General features: G+C 39.3%; 1 protein-coding gene across 4 annotated transcripts in view; it reads right to left on the reverse strand.

The window, feature by feature from the left end:
* Positions 1 to 16,100, reverse strand: part of ARHGEF6 (Rac/Cdc42 guanine nucleotide exchange factor 6) — a 111,804-nt gene that overhangs the window by 2,232 nt on the left and 93,472 nt on the right. For 2 of the 4 annotated variants that reach the window (XM_080910771.1, XM_080910774.1), the window contains 10 exons: positions 14,487 to 14,633; positions 11,872 to 11,958; positions 11,056 to 11,134; positions 10,092 to 10,237; positions 8,886 to 9,011; positions 7,364 to 7,384; positions 6,080 to 6,173; positions 4,628 to 4,705; positions 2,457 to 2,556; positions 1,184 to 1,238 (listed from right to left, as the gene is read on the reverse strand). In XM_080910771.1, the coding sequence (XP_080766897.1) occupies positions 1,184 to 1,238; positions 2,457 to 2,556; positions 4,628 to 4,705; positions 6,080 to 6,173; positions 7,364 to 7,384; positions 8,886 to 9,011; positions 10,092 to 10,237; positions 11,056 to 11,134; positions 11,872 to 11,958; positions 14,487 to 14,633 (933 nt within the window). The remainder of the gene's footprint in view (positions 1 to 1,183; positions 1,239 to 2,456; positions 2,557 to 4,627; positions 4,706 to 6,079; positions 6,174 to 7,363; positions 7,385 to 8,885; positions 9,012 to 10,091; positions 10,238 to 11,055; positions 11,135 to 11,871; positions 11,959 to 14,486; positions 14,634 to 16,100) is intronic. The other 2 variants (XM_080910772.1, XM_080910773.1) reach the window with 2 other exon arrangements.

Genomic DNA, 16,100 nt, shown 5'->3' on the forward strand with positions numbered 1-16,100 from the left:
GTCTCTTGGGTCTCTGCCTGTGTGTAAGCAGCCTCCTACACTCTTCACTTTAATCCCAGTGTTCTTACACACTGAACCTGCCCCACAGACAGCTTGCTTCACACTTTTTTTTTTTAAATTTAAGATCACTTCTCTTTCAATGCAAGCATGTGCTAAGAGGCTCCCCAAATAGCTCTGGTGCCAACTTCATCTTCTGAGTCCCAGGCCCACAGGATCATGCCAGTGGGCCAGATCGATCTGGAGAGACAATAAGCCCCTTAAACTTACTATGTTCTGAAGGGAACTTAGTATCCCCTCCCCCAGCACCAGAAACCTCTTCCAGTGCTTCTGGATCTTTGAAAGGTTGTCCACCATAGCAAATTAGATAACTAGGGGAGAAGCTTCTTTAATGTCTGTTCTTTCCTAATCCCATCTCTGTGCCATCATATGCCATAAGTTTTAACTCTGCAATGTCTCTTTCTATTTCCTCTACTCCTCACATCCTCACTGGCCGGCCTCAGCCCAGGACTTCACTGTATCTGATCCAGAATTTGCTAAGCATTCCACAAGTGCTGCTGTAGGCTCTCAACTCCCCTCTTCCCTGTGTGTCCCCTTCTTACAGGTACAATAAGTCTTATAGGACTACGTTACCCATAAATCTACAAACCACCACAGACAATTCTCTTTTCAATCTTTGCTTCCTACCTCCTTTCCTCTTTTATCTGTTTTTCATTATTCCCTTTATTTTGTTTTCATGACAAGGTCTTGCTATACCAGGCTAGCAAATCCATGATGTCCCTGACTCACCTTTCTCAGTGGCTACGATTTCAGACAGGTACTGCCATACCTAAGCTAACTGATTGCTTGCTTTTTCAAAAATTGGTTTAACAATGAACAGCAAAGAAAATGTTAATTATCACTCTGGGGGCGTGAATGCCACCCGGTGAAAAAATGTTTATGTTTTTTTAAGATGTAAGGGAGCAAGAAAGTAATATCTAAGTTTGGGACTCTGCTGCATATATCTAAATAGAAAGGCTCAGAAATTCAAGACCATACAGTAAAATTAAAACCTACCTGCTACCACAAAGAACATACCAACTCTCCCTCAGTACCTGCTCCTGGGCTCTTCCTGAAACCATCCCCCAGTGCAAAGAAGACAAAGCAATTCTATCATCCGAGAAGATAACTTTTGGTAATGCATTACCTGCTTCAGTTCCTTGACCTCATCCTTCAAGGCATAGACGGTATCAACAAGGCTCCTAAAATATACAGAGAAAATTCATAAATGAACGGTGGGTACTGACGTGCTGATAAATAAGCAACCTACAACTCTCTATAAATACAGAGATGAAAATATCTGTGGGGTTTCTACCTGACGGGGAGCATCCCTACTCTGTATGGTCCACATTCTTCCTCTTCATAGGAAGAAAACTCTCATCACACTTGCCCAGTTCAACACCATGTTATAGCATCATTTCTACACTGCCCGTTTCTCTCCTCTTCCCACTTCCAGCTTGTGTGGCCAGAAAACAACAGGTAACGACCATTGTTTTCTTTGTTTGTTTGTTTGTTTGTTTTCAATTTGAGGATATAGTTGACAAAATAAAAGTTATATATTTAAAGTATACAGCATGATGCTTTGGTGTGTTTGTCTTATGAAATTATGCCATAAATAAAGTTATTATCACAATTATCACCACATGTAGCTGTAGCTACTATTTGTAAGTGTATGTGTGTGTGTGTGTCTATTGTGAACATAAGAGATGTATGTTCTTAGTGAACTTCAAGTATAAAAGATATTATTATTAACTATAGCCACTGTGCTGCATGTTAGATAGACTAAAACTTATCTGTCATCTTATACAATTGAACTTTATAGATTTTTTTATCAACATCACCTAGTTCTTCTTTCTACCCCTCCCATACTTCTAGTAATCACTAGTCTACATTCTGCTCCTCTGAGTTCAATTTTTTAAGAGTCCCATCCTATGGTTTTATTGCTTCAGCTTTAGAGTACTAGCAAATATTACTGACAATATAATAAAAGACCCTGTGTATGCTACAATAGCTGTGCTATGGCATTACCCTTTTCATTTAGCTAACCTTACATAACAGAGAATCAGCACACTAAAACATAATGTTTAAAAAAATGATGATAAAGTTCCCTGGTTAGTGGTGACATTTTTTGCCTTTCAATTTTTTCAAATCAAGGAACTTACAGATCTGGATTTTAGTTGGGGTTTTTTAAGATTCATTTTTATGATTTGATGTGTTTATGTGCATATGAATGCAGGTACTCGAGGATGCCAAAAGGGGACGCCAGATTATGACTTGAGAGTTGTAAACTGAAACAAATGGTTTCTTCCTCCAACTTGTTCATGGTTATGGTGTTGTATCACAGCAACAGAAGCCCAAGAGAGCCTGTCATGCCTACTTTAGGCCCCAGACATGTCAAGAAAGGGACACTCTCTACTCACTTCTCCTCGATGATGGTCTGCCCATTACTTCTGGTTTCTTCAAGAATGAGTTTCTCTTCCTCAGGGAGTAGTACTTGTGGAACCGAATCTTTACGAGTACCTGTAAGTCACGATCACGAGAGGAGGAGGGAATTATTATCAGATATTGTTCTCTTTGTCCCTTTCTATTGTAGTTACAGCAGTGACGTACTTCATGCCCTTATACTCAAAGGGCAAGCATGCCACATTTTTCTGATGGGGGGGCTATAAATGATCAAATGGCATTACTTAATCTCCAAGAAGGGGAATTGATCTGCTAGGGGCCCCGGACTTTTCTGTTTTCCCATTCCCAGAGCACAGAGCTCATCACTAATCACCAGTTTCTTCAAGCATCTAAGAGTCACACACCACATCCCATGATCATTGGGAATTCTTTAATGTCAGTAAAGACTGGGCTGCGAGCAGTACTGCTCTGTGGTACAACATGCTGAAAGGGATTCAGAAGCAGCACTCGTTCCTTTGGCAGTCCTCTAGGAAATGCAGAATAGCCTAAAGCTATTTTGATGCTGGGTACAGTGGAGCTGGGAGATTATCAGATCAGTAACAAAGCTCATGTGTCTTCATTGTTCTCTGCCTATACTGTCTTTAGAGCATGGCCATCTAGATCCTTCTGCTCTGGGTTCAAGGGTGTGATCTTTGGTCTGTCTAGGTCACTGTCTAGGTCACTGTTTTGAAACGGTATCCTTCACAATACACATTCACTACTTTTAATTGACACTCCCATATCCCCAGAGGTAAGATGTGTTTTCATGTTTAGAGAATAGCTTTTCATCAGTATGCAGAAGATAAATGGATGGATAAAAGATGTATACAGAAATCCAAGAGCAGTCAGTTCTAGGGAAACAGGACATTAGACTGGGGTGAAATAGAGGGCCCACTATGATGCTGAAATGTTGGCCACATCTGAGTGTCCAGCAGGGCATTAGCTACTTCCCACATGTAAGAAGGAACACAATTGGTCTTTAGAGGAAGATCATATGCCTGAGCTTTTTTCTCTGACTGTGTGAATAGAGTCTAGAGCTAGAAAAACAAGTGGTTCAGAGGTAAGGTAAGGTCGGATTTTAGATGAAGGATGCTCTACTGGTATCTCCTCATCCCCATCTCCACCCTAGCTTTCACAATAAAAACTACTCTCACTTTCCTTTCCCAGCTCATCAAAACTTGTTATTAGAACCGAGCATGCCAGAAGCTGCAGCCAGGTTGCATCTGTGATGCAGTGTCCCTGCTCACAGTGAAATGTATTGATTTCCACATCAAATGCCTCTTTTTGTGACAGCCTGCGAGTTGTGTGAGATGTGTTGTGGCAGTCTCTTATGAAATCCCTCTCATAGCAAGTAAGCATCTGGTCAGCAGCTGTGAAAAACACACCATTAGGGGACATTCCTTCCCTATGAAGATGTGAGAAACTTCCTAAAGGGGCTAGCTCCATCAGCAATGACATAAAGTCTGTGATGAGAGAAAACAAAATATATAATCGATATGGCCTGGACTGGAAAAAGCACAAGGAGTTACCAGAAGGTATCATCTAGCTTTCAAGGGTTTAACCTGGAACCTGTTTAGGCAGATACCCTCAGTGAACAGCTTTTGAGACAGTTTTACACTGTGAAGAGTCTCAGCTCTGCAGCTACATTTCCAGATTTTCAGAGCAACTTTGAAACCTAAGTCTGATGAAGCATCCTTCACTTCAACACAAAGCTGATGAGAGATAGCATTCTGACTTCCTTTCCTATTCTGCCTATAAGATGAGATTAACATCAGTTCACAGACACAGGAACTCTCTGGGCTCTTTAATTCCTAACTAGTGCTGGTGGAGGTATCTGTGTAGTTCAAAGGAGTGACTTAAAGTTTTTTTTTTTTTCTCATTTCTATCACCTTCAACGTTTTCCCTCTTGCATCTCTCTTTCTCTCTGGGTGAAAAGTAACAGTTCACAAGCAAACCACCCAGTAGCTAAAACGCCTTATCTGAAAGATTAAGTCCTGCACCTCTGTTCTGCATTGAGTCACATGCTTTCCACACCCTACAAACCCGATCTGTATTGAAGGGTTTTTCCCCTCTTAGAGACAGTGAGTACCAAAGAGTAAATCCCATTCATTAGCAAAAGCAGTGTGGCAAATTCTAATTGAGCCATTACCTTGTTGAAAACTGGCGCTGGTGCAATAAGCTTCAATCACCTTAAGAATCTGAGCGTCCTCTTCCAGGGCAGCAGTACCTGTCAAATTTAATCAGTAATAACTTCTGCTGCACATATGACCCTGAACACTTCAAATGATGTTGTGCCCGTCACTGCCAAGGGTTCGCAGTGTTTCTGAAAGGCAGGCAAAAATTTGTTCAAGCCTCAAGAGACAAAAGAATGACATCAAGAGTAACCCCGAGTGTTCTGGGATCAGTACTCTGGGGAAAGGATGCTGCTTCTGAAGTTCAGAACTCTAAAGTAGTAAAAGTTTATTAATGGACTTGGTTTTGGGTCCAACTCTCATCCAGTACACCAAAGTCTTTCTATGAATTAAATTTCAAGGCTTGCCCTTTTAATGAGCCTTTCCCTGTTGATTGCACCCATCTTCTCAACCAGCCAGCACATCACTGATTCTCTCTCATCATCCCCCCAACTCAGTCTTTAAGTACCCAGATGGCAATGTTCCACTAACAAGCTTACGTGAGGGTGGGGCCGGGGCTTCAGGAGTTGAAGTTCAGCAAAGATATAATTTTAATATATTATATTATATTATATCATATCACATCACATCACATCACATCACATCACATCATGTCATATCATATTATATTATGACAGAGTCTCATGTAGCCCAGGGTTTCCTGTAACTTGTTATGTAGCTAAGGATGAAGTTGAACTTCTGATCCTCCTACCTCCACCACCCAAGCACAGGATTAAAAGCACATGCCACCATGCCTGGTTTATATGGTGCTAGGGATCAAACTCTGGGCCTTGTGCTTGCTAGGCAAATACTCTATGAACTGAGCTGTGTCCACACCCACAGCAAAGATTTAACTGAACTATATTTGCAACTGACACATGCAGTGCTGCTACATCACTAACGTCTCCATGTATGTCCCAAAGTTCCCTCGATCCCAATTTCAGAGTCTAATACAGTCATATAGCTTGACTGGCTGCCTTTGTAGTCAGCTCCTAAATAAAACACTATTTCTTGATGTCAGCAGGCTGACTCCATGGGCAACTGAGAACATCCTTGAACATTAGACTTCCGGAACAATTTCTGTCCCCAGGTTCATTGGGTCTATCTGCTCAGAAAAATATTCCAGGCATCAAAAATCTATCTGGAAGAAAAAAATGTGTCCATAGCAAACGAGCACCATTGGGGAGAATGTAAACCAGGTGAGGTGAAGTGCTCTGTAGCATGAAAATAGTACAGATTGGTGTCTGACAGAGTCAGCAGGAAGTGCAGCAGGAGGCAGCTTATTCAGAAGTCTTAGAAGTGACCAAATTTTCTGTGTATTTTTTTTTCAACAGATGATGCCAAGAACAAACTGCTCTAATTATCTGCTTTTTAAAATTTCTCATGTGAGTTCACCCATAAATAACTTTGCAGAAGGACAGCACACATACTTTTTCTAATCACGTATTCTTCCTCAGATGCTTTTCTCTCTGTCTTTCTTTTGTGAAGAAACTTCTTCATCGTTTTGGGGCTCTTACTAGATTCCTGTAAGGGTAATAATTTCTCCATGAATTAACATTCTCTCCCAAATAAGAATGAAAATAAAGCAAATAAAATGAATCAGAATACCTCTCTCTCTCTCTCTCTCTCTCTCTCTCTCTCTCTCTCTCTCTCTCTCTCTCTCTCTCTCTCTCTCTCTCTCTCATCGAGATAGCATCCATTAGGGAAGGGTCAGAATTTTACATCACACATACTATGAATGGCTCCAGTAAACTCAAAAAGGTTCAACAAAGCACAGGCAATGACATTCCACTTTCAGTTGCCACAGGAGAATAAGAATGGAGAAGGATGCAGACTGTTCAGGAGGGTTGGTGCCTTTAGGGTACCATCTGTAGCAGAAGTAATGGGATTTCAACCCCAGAAGAGTGCCAGCATTCCTAACTTGGTTTATATTCACTGTGGATAGTTTGAAATGAATTATGTAAGTGATGTAACTACCAATAGAACAGTTCTAAGAATTTAAAACTGCTTGAATTTGTTTTGCAGCGCAGTAGTCTTACAAAAGAAACTAAAATTCCTATCAGTCAGATGAGAAAATTAAGGTAGAGAGAGAGAGTTATTTTCTCGGAGAGGAGAATTTCATGAAGGGTTTCCTGACAAAATAATTTATATATAGCCAAAGCTATATATAATTTAATAAGTGCACAATAAACATGAAAATTAATGGATTTTCTTTTGCTATATTTTAAAAAACCCCACTCAATGTTAATATGCAAGTAATCAAACTGTATTCCCACTTAGAATCCCAATATACTGTTCTGATACTCAACCTTGCCCAGAATCTATTTTTTTATGTGCCTATCTATCTGATACATAAGAAATAACTGGGAATTTAAAATATAGGGACAAAGAATTGAATTGCTTTTGCTTAGCCAAAGGGACTCCACTAAAACGTAAAAGGAGGCAAACATTAAAACCACATGTGAAAAAAATAAGAGAAAAAGCTAGCATTAAAAACACAGGGAAAATGAGCATTTTAAAGGCATGATATATAAAGTGACATTTTGCAAGGACCGAACACAAGCCTGCTTTGGAAGAAAATACTTACATGTCAGAATTGCATCTTCACATTTTAGCCACCAATTATAGCAAAAGACAAGACAAGCATAAAGGAAAGCTTCATTCACCAAAGGTTACAGCACAATGACATTACGATGTCACTGTTCTACCCTTACCTTTAAGATATAAGACATCCTCTAAAATGAATATGTAAAGAAAGAGAAGATGAGCGTGAGAGGTCGATGGTTATAATGACCACATCCATTTATCAATAGTTCTAAAACAACATTTGAAATGTTAGTGTTATCATCAATTACACAGCAAGAATACCGCCACACTTCCCACATTAGTCTCAGATGCAATACCCTCATGCAAAAGTCCAAAGAATCCAGTTCTCTAAAAATGCTGAAAAAAATCACCAAAATGGACAGGACATAGCAAGAACATATTAATACCTCTCTTTCCCCAGCAGAAACAAAGTGATCATGCCTTAGTTTTAATAGATTAGTTATGTGTAGGGTTAAAGTCAGTTTTACCCTTCAGAGTTTGCTTTGGCATGAATACAGTAATTGACAGTTGCTAATTGGCAGTTGCAAAATGTCCATTATTCAAACTGGGAATAGGTTACCGTGAAGTGGCAGTCCTGGTTTAAGTAAGAAAAGAAAACTGGGCCAATTTCAAAGCAAATCTGCAGGACCACTTCCTACCCAAATTCTGAATAGAATACATTTTTTTAAGTGTGCTCAAGAATCATGTCTCCTATCATGCCAGTTGAGCAGGTTAAAAAAAATCATCCAGTGTCTACATATTATTCTCTTTTGCACTGAGAGACTGAGGCAACAATTAACTGGCCCAAAAGCACAGTTGGTCAAATCAAAATCCACTCAAAACGGAGCCAAGTCTCCAATATCAAAGCACACCAAACAGAGAATTATACACTGCCTTTACATCCAAATTTTATGGTTCATTTCATAACTGTCAGCAACTTACTCTTCATACAACAAGACCTGAAGGGTAGTTATTAATAAATGAGCATCTTTTCTGAAATATGAAATAAGTAGAAATAAGTAAAAGGGGAAGGCCTCACTGGATGGAAACGGTAATAAACACTGTGTTGTTAAAGGAGCTAGTGACTGACGTTTCTTGTCTTTGTAACACACTAGGCAGATACCAAATGCCCTGTGCAGGAAGTTGCTACTATGAAACCTCTCTGTAAAAGAGACATTTCGTTCACTATATTACTCTATCCTTCCCACTATAGCAAACATTGCTTTCATGGTTAAGACGCATGCCTTGGTCTCATGATGTTTTAGTGATTGGGCTTAATTGATCAACTTTTATAATTGGATGTTTGATTAGAAATGCAACTTCCAAAGATGTGTTTCTTGATTGAGATGTGTGTACATAGTTAGCTAATGTAAAGAATCATTCTCTCTTTGTAGAGAGAGAAAAGAGATAGTTAAAGAAAAAAAAAAACCTAAAGAAACAGGAAGTGTACTTGAACGTTCAGTTGTTCAGTTCCATCAATGTGTGTATATGGAGAAAGGGGAAATGCAAAATTAAAAAGCAATCACTGAATCTAGCAATTCAAGATATATACCCTGTCATAAATTCTAGCATGTGCTCACTGAACTATTTGCAATAAACTCCAAAAATTAGCTCGTCAGAAGCATTTTACACCATACGTAGCAAAATTACCTCTTTATAACCTAGTGCTGCTGATGGTCTAAGTGGAGGTGCAGGTCGTAGGCAACTTAAACTCCACGGTTTTATAATTTGAGGAGGCTCCAAGGGTCCTCGGGGCTGTCCAGTAGAGCTAAAAGACTGGGAAAATGTCTCATGAGATGCTGGCAATCTGCCACCTGAACCCGACCTGGTACCACACAGTGAGAAAATGACAAAGCTTCATTGGATCAACAAAGCCAGACATGAAATGGGGAACGCGGAATAGTGAAAAGTGCCCAATTGGAAAACTGACAGTTTCTACATAAGTTTATGGTGTCTCCAAAGAACAGCACAAAATGGACTCGGTGTCCCATGATCCTGTCCTCTCTTTTCTGAAATTTCATTTAAGTCAGAAATATATCCTCTAAGGGAGGGAAGTAGAACAACAGAAACCATTCACGGTTCAGCGATGTGTTTGGCACTCACTTAGAATCTCAAATGGACATTTCATCTGATTAAACTACAACAGACTCAGCGAAGTGAAGTAACTGGGTAGTAATTGGCAAAGACGAGACTTGAACTCAAAGCCTGTGTTCTGCCACCACCACACACACAGCACTCAAAATGGGAATGTTGGCATCGCAGGTTGGAATGTTAACAGACACCAGAGCAAAGTTTCCCTTTCACCAAGCAAGTACAGTGATGTCTCACTAATTCCAATTCCACAAGTACTTGGTTTCTGAGAACTCCGAGGATGGCAATGCTAAAAGCTTCGCTTCCATGCAAGTTACTGAGCAGATGCCAGAGGATGACTGAGGTTACATGGAGTCACCCAAGCACTCAGGAAGTGAGCTCCCTGCTTTGACTTAGCACATGATTACTGTGAGAATATCAGTTATAAATGAGTCTTGTTTACAATTAAAACATTTTTGAAGGGCCTTTGGTAGGAACACTTGGCTAGGGGTTAGCCAGAGTGCCTTAAGACTTCGGACCAAAAGCACACACTTAAGTGAAATATTCTGTTCATTTCAATGGGCCTCACAATGATGAACAATTAGAATCAGTGAAGTTTAACTGTACTTCAGAATCTACAAAGAAAGACCACCCAAAGTCAAAAGGCATGCTTGCTGCTGATTTTTAGAAATCTTTAGTAGGCAAAGTCTGACAGGAAGAAAAAAAAAGGTATCTTCAACAATCCTAATAATTCAATAATCCCACCAATCCCAATGGACTACTTACAGAATGAGTGCTACATGATGAGGAGGAGGTCTTAGACAGTGAACTGCAAGAGGGTGGTCCTTTGGTCAGTCTGTTCAGCTGCTCCATCCACTCCTGGAAGTCCTGGTTGTTGTTGCAATGAACCACAATTCTCTCTACCGTGCTACCTGTTTCACCAAATTATGAGCATTCAGAAACAAAAGGCACTGATCTGTCTCACAGACACACTTTGCAGAATCTTAGACATACCATAGAACCGAACAATAACCACACTAGCCATCTGAAACCTCTCACGTACCGACTGGCCATCTAGTCCACAGTTTATTCTAAGAATATTGTACTGTTTTGCCCATTGTCCAAGATGAAAAAAAACACGTAGTTGAAAGCAGTTGAAAAATCTTCAGGCAAGGACCAAATATTAGGCTCCTTACTGGTGAGTACAGAGTGTAATAAGGCTGGGAATATTAACCCTGTCTGGGACATCCATCTAGAAGTGCAGCCATTGCGTGTAAATCACAGAGGCAAAAGGGACAATGTCAAGGAGAATTATGAAGACTGGGCATTTTGCTCAATTTGTATAGAACGTTGCATGGGTTCTGAGAACACAATAAAGCCTTGCTGGTGTATAGGTTGGTGATAAAATTGGAGATAAGGCTGCCCCTTTGGCTTCTTGGCCACTGTGGACCATATGACAGAGAAGGAAAAAGTCGGTGTCTTTTGTTATTCTCCAGCTCTTACAAGTAGCTCTTTAGTGAGAAAAGATCAAAAAGTAATGGCAAAGCTGGGACTATTAAATGACCAGGAAGCTTCGTGTTTTATGGTTCTATTCTAGTTATTCTGGGGAATGGAATGGGCTTTTCCATGTCCCCATCAAACCTGCTGACGAACAACTATACAGGGGAAAATGATCATTTATTTGTTTAAGCTCCATTTTATTCCAAAAAAGGGTATGAAGTAGCTACATGAAAAGGAGAAAATTACCCACCTGTGATTTCAAACATGCAGTCATTCCCTTCAATTTCATCCAATCTGGTCACCACCATCCCTGCTATCGGGATTTTTCCCTAGCAGAAAAAAGTCTTTCTATTAATTCTATGACGGTACATATTTCTCATTGATCCTCTCAGGAATCACAAGGCAAGACATATTTCAATATGACAACAGATAAGGCTTCTCTAGCCTACATTTTAATCAGTTAAGAAAGGGAGAAATGTGCCTTTGGCTAATACCCCTTAAACCCTAAGCTCATGATTTACAAAACAGTTGACTTTCTAACTTATGTTAATATAAACTGAAAGTGAAGGATCACATTTTAGAAAGGGAATAATGGCTCTGACCACTTATAACGGAGAATCATAGCATAATGGTCTAGATTTTGGGAAAAGACTAAGGGAGGTTTTGTTCCGTAAGGCATTTAAGGACTGGCATCTTACAAACCCAAATCATATAACATGGCTGCAACATTACAGTCACAGGATTAAATGCCAGCTTTGTATTTCTAAGCAGTAATGATATAGGTCTATAAACTGTTCCTGCTAAATTATCCAATTGTAGACTTAGATTTCTATTTATAGAACTGGAGACCTAGCTCATGAGTAGAACAGCAGATAGCCAGGGCAGGATCATACTAGTACAAGGGTCTTTGATCTCAAGACCATCTATTCTTACACCTATGATGAAGGGTCAAAACATTTTGCCTTTGAAGGGCTGAGCTTTTAATGGCAGGGTGCATATATCATATCTGAACAGAATCCTGCTCTCATCCGGCCTTTAATCATTTATTTTAGATAGATCTCCTCACCTGATACATAAAGCCACTCATCCGAGGACTTGCAGACAACATAATCAAGACACTTGGAAACAGCAGAAAATATCGTTCCTCTTTTTCCTGAAGTAGAATGAAAATCATGAAAGGGGAACAGAAATTGGACGCTTTTATTAAGACCATCTAAAATCACTCCTTTGAAAACCAGAGCTGACATAATCAGCAACCTGAGAATCAGCAGTGAGCACTCAAAAGCACCAAATAAGTGTGCTTATTCGTCCTGGAATGTGTGTGGATGAGAACCCATATAGATTATGCATCTATATGGCATGCTAGTCCTGGACACAGAGAAATTCTCTTAAGGTTCACAAAACAAAAATATAACTTTGAATGGTAGCAAAGTGAAACAACTTTCAACAGCTAATAAATGTATGGTCTGTTAATATTCACAGTCATTGAATTGTTTCTAATCATTAATACTGGGATAATTATAGGCTCAATGGATAAAGTGCCTGCTGTTCAAGCATGAGGACCTAGGTTAGGATTGCTAGTAATCATGTAAGTGCTGAGCATAGCAGCAAGCATCTATTACTAAAAAGGTGACTGTTGCAGGGTTGTAGGCAATTAGTCCTAGGAGCTCATTAGTTATTAGTCAGCCTAGACAAAATCAGTAAGCTACAGATTCAGTGAGAAACAAAATTGAAGTATAAGAGAGGAAGACATTTATTGTCTCTACACAAATGCACATATAGACAAGTCAATACACACAAACACACCGAGAGAGATAGTGTCTTTATGGCATGCAAGACAAATAAATACATTTTACATTAAAAAATAATGGTCTATATTATTTGGTCTCATGAATGATAATGTAAATCCAATCCAGGGCCTCATGCATGCTAAATCCACATTCTTCTACTACCTATTTACCCCCAGCCTAATTCCACAAGTATTTGTATTGGCATTTAAGATATTTGTACACATTTATAAGAAACAATATTAAATTTCAATTTTTGTACACATTGTATAATGACCAAATTTAAGTTATTAACATATCTATTGTCTTAAACTTTCATCATTTCTTCATGATGAATACACTCAAAATCCCTCATAGGGCCAGCAAGATGGCTCACTAGGTAAAGAGTTGTCTGCTAAGTGAATCTGAGAGATGATCTGAACAACTGAGTTTGAGCCCAGGACCCATGTATTAGAGAAGAGAACCAACTCCTACCAGTTGTCTTCTGACCTCTGCATGTACACTTTGGCACACATGTGTGTATACAAGATAGATAGATAGATAGATAGATAGATAGATAGATAGATAGATAGATAGATAGATAGATAGACAGACAGACAGATTGATAAATTTATAAAGTGCTTGTAAATGAAAGGAAATCCTCTTTTCTACCTCTTTTAAGATATAATAACAGATTACTTGTCAACTACACTTTTTGATTACACTAAAGTAAATTTAACACTTGAGGGCTTCTCTGATCTCCCTAACAGGGTCACAATTGGTATACATGAAAATTCTATTTCACAGCTATCCTCATGGCTGTCTCTTCATCCTGCTTTCCACTTGAGTAAAGCTTCAGAGCTAACTGTTGGAACAACCATTATTCTCTCAGATCTTCCTCTTGCCTAGTTTTCCTTCCAAAAACATTGTCATTCTTCAGCAGCCTCTCCAGTTTTACTAGGTTCTCCTCTTTTGCCTTTAACACATGTGTATCGCTTTCTTAAGGACCTTGCTCACCATGTGGTTCCTCACTTATAATATCTCATTTCTTGACATTTTATTGCCAAATTACTCCCTGCCTTCATTTTCTCTCCATTGATCCCTCCCTAATGGCACTCTCCCACTGTTCTCTCAAACTCATCAATAACTGCCTCCTAGCAAAATCCAATGGCTTCTTTTTGGTCCTCACATTCCTTGACCTCTGAACCTTCCATAGCACTCAGCATGCTGGCCACTTTCAAGTGTTCCTCCAGGAATTTCAATGACACCATAACCCTCAATTCTTTTCTATTTTCCTATTTGTGTCCTGCACCCAGCTCCACAATGGTTCTTCCTCGTTTCATCCAAGGATTTTATTCCAAAGATGTGAATGACTAATAGTTACCCTCACTGTTTTAACCTTCCCCAGGGTGTCTGCATTTTCAATGAGATTGCTTATTAACCTGTAGTAATGAATCTCTGCCACAAGCATATCAGAGGGTATAGGAAGGTGTTATGGAAAAGGGAGACAACTCTAACACCCAATAAATCATACCAGGTGACATGATCAACCTTTGTCCCCTACCCTGGCCTCTTCCTAAAAGAAATAATCTGTCTTCAATCACCATGCTTCTCTTTGCATATGTGCCTTGTAGAAAGGTACATCTGTCAGAGAGACCTTTAAATCCATAGTATATTAACAGCTGCTTACAGGATAGCTCTGCTTAGATACCTAGTGTCTTCTGAAAGTTAACAGCTGTAAAGTATATCTGATATCTTCTGGATCCCAGAAGTTACCCCTTTCTGTTGCTGTTAACATCGGACGTGTCTCAAAGTCTTTTCCCATTCCCTCTGCTGCTACCCTGGTGGGTCTTGACATAATAAGTAATAATGGAAGGAACTACGGAAGCTGGAAGGAGCAGTGCCGAGAACTTACCTCACAGGCCCCGTGCTGCATTACTACTTGTGACATAAAGATCACGTTTCCCAAAGTCTTAATATCATCTCCTTCCCATGCCTGAATAGGTTCCGAAAGGATCTGCAGTTCCAGCTGCTTTCTCTTTCTCAGATCTTGGCACTGCCCCTGCAACAGAGCATGATGCAGTGGGAATTTGTACTAGATGAGATTGGGAAACTTCTCAGACCCAAAGCAAGTTCAAAAGAAGCCATGGCTTTTGAATCCTTGTTTCTCACTTTATTTTGTCCTTTGTTCTTATTCCTATGATCACCTATGCTCCTGCCACACGAACCAATGTACTACCTAGCTCTTAGCCTCTCAAAGTCATAGGAAGAGAAGAGCATTTTCATTTTGCCAAAGCATCAAGATAAAGTGCAAAAAGGGGGTTCATTTCTCCCTCCCCATGAGGAGTCTGGAGAGACAAGGAACAGAATCTTACCAAGTAGAGCCAGAAATGCCATTGGCCCTTCATTACCATAGATAAACAAGACTGTAATTACAAAGTAACTTCATTTGTTTCACATATGCTTACTCTCTTGGAAAAAAAAAGTAGCAACTTTTTATAAGAAAAAAAAACAAAACACTCCCAGAGTTTTGAGGAAAGGGAATGGCAAAATTTATTTATTTATTTATTTATTTATTTATTTATTTATTTATTTATTTATTTATTTATTGCCACAGTGAATCATACTGAATTTATCACGAAACACGAGTGCAGTGGCCCAACTTTGTTTAGGGAGCATCAGGGCGTTTTTGTAAAATATCCAGGTTACTTTTATTCCTAAAAGAATTAGGGAAAATAGATAAAAGTGTGTTTCATGATGATTAAGTTGAAAATTCAAAAAAAAAAAAAAAAAAACAGTTTTCCAATACTGTATGGAGTAGGAAAAATATGGAGATATATAAAACCTGATTCAGAAGATTAAAGTTATCTTGGAGCAATTTAACAGTACTTATTTCAAAGCAAATACAAGTCTAAGCAAATGAGTGATTACATTACTGCATCCAAATGAGTGTAGTATAATTCTTTTTCGGAAGTGAGTCTTTCTATAAAAGCCTGTTGCATTATTCAACTAAGACTTTAAGAAATAAACACACTACAGGCTTTGAAAGCACGTGTATTTGTAGTAAATATATTCCCACCATCAAAACAAGTTTTAATGTGACAAAAAAGAAGATCCGTTTGCCTTTTGTTCAGGTTGGTGTTTTTGTTTGTTGTTCAGACAGGCTCTTGTGCAGCCCAGGCTGGCCTCAAACTCCCTCTGTAACTGAGGCTCTGACTGTGAAATAGAGCGTCTGTCTCAGTCTCCCGAGCGGCGCTATTACAGGCATATCCCACCACAGCAGGCAGGTCCTCGCATTTGTCATACTGTTTACTTGCCTGGTTTTTCAAAGGCCTTCTATGTTCATTTACATAGAACAAATTCAAGCAACACAAGTTATAACAGATGCCATGCTGTGGGTTTGAGGGAGTGATTCTGTGAAGTTGAGTTAGTATTTTTACTATTTTTTTCTAACATCAGGACCAAATTTCTCATGATTCCTGATCTCCAGCTTTCTTTTTGACTACTGACATGCCAGCTACTTATCTTT

The sequence above is a fragment of the Micromys minutus genome, assembly GCF_963924665.1.
Source record: "Micromys minutus genome assembly, chromosome: X".
NCBI lineage: Eukaryota > Metazoa > Chordata > Mammalia > Rodentia > Muridae > Micromys > Micromys minutus.